At 30.2% G+C, this 5,872-nt stretch overlaps 1 protein-coding gene across 1 annotated transcript in view; it reads right to left on the bottom strand.

The window, feature by feature from the left end:
• Window positions 1-2,320: 2,320 nt before the first annotated feature.
• LOC106099223 (circadian clock-controlled protein-like) overlaps window positions 2,321-5,872 on the bottom strand; it is a 7,586-nt gene continuing 4,034 nt past the window's right edge. Inside the window, exons 2-5 of the mRNA XM_013277688.1 lie at window positions 5,334-5,553; window positions 3,664-3,794; window positions 3,204-3,359; window positions 2,321-2,530 (exon numbers count right to left, since the gene is read on the bottom strand). Coding sequence (XP_013133142.1) covers window positions 2,367-2,530; window positions 3,204-3,359; window positions 3,664-3,794; window positions 5,334-5,553 — 671 coding nt within the window. The 3' untranslated portion in view covers window positions 2,321-2,366. The remainder of the gene's footprint in view (window positions 2,531-3,203; window positions 3,360-3,663; window positions 3,795-5,333; window positions 5,554-5,872) is intronic.

Here is a 5,872-nt window from a genome sequence, read left to right as displayed (position 1 = left end):
AAAAAAAAAAAAATGAGCAATTCCTTTAAAATAACTGATTTAAAATTCATCTTAGAATAGCAAATAGATTATAGAATAGCAATGTAGCAATTGCAGTGACGATGACGAGACGATGAATATAATTAGGCTGCTTGTGGCGGGGTAACGACGGACGGCCTAATTCATTTCATTTGGTAGATAGTAGATATAGTATAGATAACTGCTTACTGGTCCCTGGGTTTTGTTTTTGTTACGGTTATCCCAAGCATGTTTTTTTTTTAAATTCACTTTCAAATCTGTTATAATTAATTATTTCTCTTAGCTAATTTGTGGTATCCTTAGTTCTTTAGCCAATGCGCCTATCCAACACCCCTGCTCCTTCACACTTACTATTTTTTGGATACTCTAGAAGAACATATAGGTTTCTCACTAAGATTATTACGCAAAAATTAGTTATTTAATTTAGTTACTTAATTTTTCAATAGAACTGTAGGTATTCAAGTCAAAAAGCTTGTAGTAAAAATATCGTTAGCTATTTTTTTTAAATAATCAATAACATTTCGTTTGAAAATTTTGTCACTGGTAAATCGGGGTAAAACATGCGTCATAGTGATTCGTAACAGCTTGTCCGTGACCTCTAAATTAATTATATCAAAGTGGTGAAACGAGACCAAGATTATGTGTTTGTCCTTGACAAAGATCGTTCATTAACGTGTGTAGCAATGCATTGCAAAATATTGGAGTAATAATGCACGTGCCAACATCAAATTGTAAACATTGCTACCTTTTAATGATGGAAAAATATTAACTCAATTAACTTAACTATTTAAAGTTGAACTTATACACAGCCATAAATGTTGTTAAATCTCTAAAACCTTACTAATGTTATAAATATGAAAATTAATGTTTAAATGGACGGATGTTAGAAGGTACCTCAGAAACGGCTAAACGAACTTAGATTACATTTAGCAAATATGTAGAACTTTCCAATAAGAATACATGGGTTATTTATTTTTATTACGCGCGTACTTGGTCGCGGGCAAAAGCTAGTCTATTTCTAAATAAAGATAAGACCGACTTTGATTTGACTTTGACACCACAGGGACTGTTTGACAACATTTTGGCCTATAGAAGACACAAGGTAACATACCGAAAAAGATAATTTTATAACAGAATAAAATAAATCATTAATGATTAAAATATGCACAAATCGTTGATTCATCGAAATGCGTTCGGTTATAGTTTTATTTACCTTGAGATGTTTTATTGTATAACAATTTCATAACAAACAACCAGCGTCGATGCATTTTATTTCGATATATTTCAAGGTAATCCACGTTGATTGGCGGCATTAATAAACATATGTAGAAAGGCTGCCTAAAAATGTTAATAAAAACATTTAATTATGAACATTAATAAAAACACAAGCTGACGGAGTAAAAAAAAACTTTTGTTAAATAAGTAATAAGGGATAAATGTAGATAATAATAAGATAACCGATCTTTAAATAACAATAAACAATAGAACACACATTCAGGTTTACTCTAAGCAGCTCTAAAACAACAATTTAATTAATGCAGGATTTTAATAGTGCATTGATTGACATTGTAATATGTTTAAAAAGACATCTGTAGTCATAAAACTGTTCTAAGTAATATTTAAAATAACGTAAGTGGTCATTAAACAAAGATGTTAACACTAGCAATTGTAGGGGCAGAGGTCGGGAATACAATAATTATGTCTTGTTTGAATTGTATAATGGACTATACTAATAACGAGTTGGCCTTGTATTTGCTGCGCTTGTAGCGTTTTTATACTATTAAACGTTATTTTTTATAGATTTCTTAAATACTACCTGGACCTGATAATCGATCCGAAGATTGTAATATGGTTAAATAAATAGATCAGGTTTTTCAATTTAATATTGCGATGTTTAGATAGGATAAAGTGCGTCGCGTGTACCATTCTTTACCCAATCAAAATGTTAAAACCATAGACATTTAAGTTCGATTGTCAGTTCAGTCACACCCAAAATAAAACATGTATTAATGTATAATTTAAATGTATGATATGTATTAAAAAAATGTATAAAGAACGACAAGACATCATCAGTCGAAGTTTCTGTAGTGTTGGATGTCACTGGTCGGAGATGTTCTCTATATTGTTTCCGGTGCTCGTTTTCCTCTTATCTTATAAATAAAACATACTATATTCCATTTCACGCCTGCCTTTTAAGAGTTTGTGGTATATCACCTGTTAGGTCGGACTAGTCGGCTACAACGAACCGCCTCATCGAGTTGTCTTCTTATTAGGCAATTTGTATGAAATAAAAAAATAGAAATCTAAAATAGACGGATTTATTATAAAACTAAATAAAATACAAATACTTAAGTAGGAATAGGAACGTTAATAAGCTCTTCGTAGGGGACAGCCAGGAAGAACTTTTCTATTGTTTTTATCGCTAGTTCTACTGCGTAGTCTACGATTGGTTTACCGAACTCCTCGGACACTGTCCGCCAGTTCTCGTTGAGGAATGACAGCACTGTGTTACCTAGGAACATAATGTTAGTTTTAGTCCTTTGAACATTTTCGTTTAAGGAATAACTAAAGCTTTGTTTTTCTACGTAAATAGAAAGCAATTTTTTTAAAGATATTTGTCTTTTCGTACATGATAAAATAAGTTATTCATATTAGTTTATAATTACTATTTTAATCTTTAGGAAAGTAAGAAATTTCTATCTGATTTTGTACTGGAACAATATGGTTAGAGTTTATCATCAAAACAAAGTAACTACGATTTTTGTTTATCTTTGTAATTTCTCATTTGTCACGTCATCTTTTATCAAAAGGCAACAAAAAATAACTGGTATGTTTGTTAACTGAATGTCTATCATTTATAATGGTTTTTGTTTCGATGAACTTTGTTATTTTGGGTAGTATTTTATGTTATGATTTCTTCGTGTATCGTAACCAGTTTGATTACCTCGTTTGCCCTGACATCTTAACATCAAAGCTTGTGTAATTATACTATTAAATAATATAGCATATTTGAATTATTTAACAAAAAATGTTATTAGAGAAACGAAACATCTATCATAATCGGTCGTGGTATTTAAGTTAAGATTTTTCTGCCGAACTCATCTATCAAATTCGTTTGTGTTATTAAATATTTTTAGAATAAGTGTTAAGTGCTAGTGTTGTCTAAGCAATGGGTTAATACTCACTTAATTCTTTGCTTTCCTTGAAAAGATTCTGTAAATCAAATGTTACTTTGTCTCCATAATCAAACGTGTATTTGTAGTTTTTGATAGCGAAGTGATTAACGCCTTTGTCGTCTTTTATATACTTTGTGTTGATGTCAACTTTCATTTTTAAGTTTGCTGCGAAATGAATGACAAAATTAATTTATCATTACATAAAAGTTTAACATTGAACGTGATATGAACAATAATAAATTTCCTGAAATCGTTTTTTAATAAATACTACAGTTTTCACTTCTTCAAAAATGGTTCAACCCCACAGAAATACTAATATGTCATTATTTAAACCGGATAACATTTTAAGGGAAAATCGAAAAAATACACTTGTGTTAAAGATTTCAAACCAATCACATAAAAACCTAGATTTCGTTATTACAAAACTTAAGGTAGTCTTAAGTAATTTTTCAACGTAGAAAAAACTTACTTAATTTAATCTTGGCATCACCCTCGCCGTTAATGGGGAACAAAAGAACCTTTCCAACGGCGTCGTAACCTCCTTTGATGGTCAAGTTACAGTGAAACTCTAAAACAAAGTGACGCTTCTCGAGCTCAGATCTGTAATCAAGGAAAAGATGCGTTTTATTTTATTGCCATTTCTTTATAAGAGAAGGGGGTAAACGAGCATCGGGAACGCTGAAAATTAGAAAGTTACAACAACACCCATATACATCAACACTACCAGAAGAACTTCAGATGTAAAGCCGGCCTTTGAGAAGGAGACACGTTCCTGGATTATAAAAATTTAATAAGGTGAAAAGAACCTGGAATCCAAGGACTGAGACACCCATTTGGGACCCTAAATCGTAGCGGTTTGCTATGTAAACATGAGCTGTACTCTTGAAATCATAAAATTAGTCTTTTGATTACGACCCCTATTTAAAAAAAATCTAGTTAAAATACAAAATGATTTTGCGGTATTAAGATTTTAGATAATTCATTGTAGAATCAGAATAGCAAATATTATGTTGTTTTTGTTGAAACTATTATTTAACTGTGGAGTTAAAATCGCACATCAAATTAATTCTTAAAATTATACTTTGATATTTCCTTATGGAATTTTCTTATAATGTGATTTATTTTCTTATTATATTTTATATGATTTATGGTTTATTCATTTTCAAGTCACCTGAGTACACCGCCATTATTTTTACAATCAATTTTATTATCTATGGAAACGTATTGATTTATGTTCACTAGATAATCAAATTTAAAAACATGTTAAAAACCCGTTTTTAAACTACACTTTAAGAACCTAATATATATAATTACTTACGTTTATTTCTAGCGATCAATCGGCGTTAACATGTCTGGGAATTAACTAAACAAAAAAATATAAGAATGAAACAAACATATGTTGTTTTTGTATTTTGTTAATGTATAAAGTATTCTAATTTGATCTATTTAATTCATATATTTTTTATCTGTCCTTTCTTCTATGCTAAATTGGTAAAGTATCAATACAATCAGGGTTAGAATTGTTATTTTTAAAAAGATTTGTCTTAAAAGCGTTTACATAAAATTTTAAACGTTCCATTGTATTTTTTGGTTTCTTCTTTTCTTGGTTAGAGCTTCTTTACCACTATAGACAACTCTTAACAATATTTGTCAAAATAATTAATGGTTTTCTTATAGTAAATTGAAGTATTCGTCATACTACTCCTAACATGTTTTTAACTTTAAGCACTTTGCCAATGTCAAGGGGTTAATGATTTGTTTCGCATATAGATGATAAAAAACTGTCAAATCACTACGATAATTATCTTAGTAAACTAGGTGTATAATTGACGCCTAAAATGTTCAACGTTTATGTTAAAGGATGTGGGAAATTAAATAAAGAATGTACAAAAAACATAATAGGCCTATACATATACACAAGAAAAAAATATTTTGTGTCCCAATTTTTTAAAATCCCTATTGCACCAGGCGCACGTAATGCCAACTGTCATCTCACATAACTTATGTAACTTTCATTATTTTCTTCATATTTATCGTAATAGATTTTGGGTAATTTTTATGGGCATTTAATTTGTGAGTAGGTGAGGTGATTCCTAGTTTATTGTTAAAGTTACATTTTACATAAACAAAAATACTTACATTACATTATCAACAATACATTTTCTGAAACCGCTAACTTTTCCTTGGTAAAATGTGACCTTGAGTCCACTGAGCGGGATGGATAGCTTCTCTATTGTGAAGGGATCCAACGGAGGAACGCCGAGATGTGGTAATCCTTTGACGAACTCGGGAATGGCATCCTGTGTCGATTTTACTAAGCATTCTCTGCTTGTTTCATTGCAAGGACGGATGTAATCCGCTGAAAGAAATAAATCGAGAAAAACATGTTAAACTATTTTTAAGAAAACAGCTCTTTGTATCTTTCTGTTTGATATGTAAAACATCAAACTTATAATATGGTCTATGACAAGTTACAAGTTTGACGTACCTCTTCAATAAACAACTATTTTATTATTATAACAAACAGTGTTAAACAAAGTTGACGAATCTGTAACTGTCTTATTAAACGTGAGTTAAAAAAAAGATAAAAAACAAAATACACCAAAAACAAAATATTCTCAAAAAAACAGTACACTAAAAAGTAACGAAATAATTCCTTGAAAATAGTAAACCTACCT

Source organism: Papilio polytes, unplaced genomic scaffold (assembly GCF_000836215.1).
Source record: "Papilio polytes unplaced genomic scaffold, Ppol_1.0 DF824135.1, whole genome shotgun sequence".
In the NCBI taxonomy this organism is placed as follows: domain Eukaryota; kingdom Metazoa; phylum Arthropoda; class Insecta; order Lepidoptera; family Papilionidae; genus Papilio; species Papilio polytes.
The sequence above is the reverse complement of the archived record's forward strand: the minus strand, read 5'-3'. Positions and strand labels throughout refer to the sequence as shown.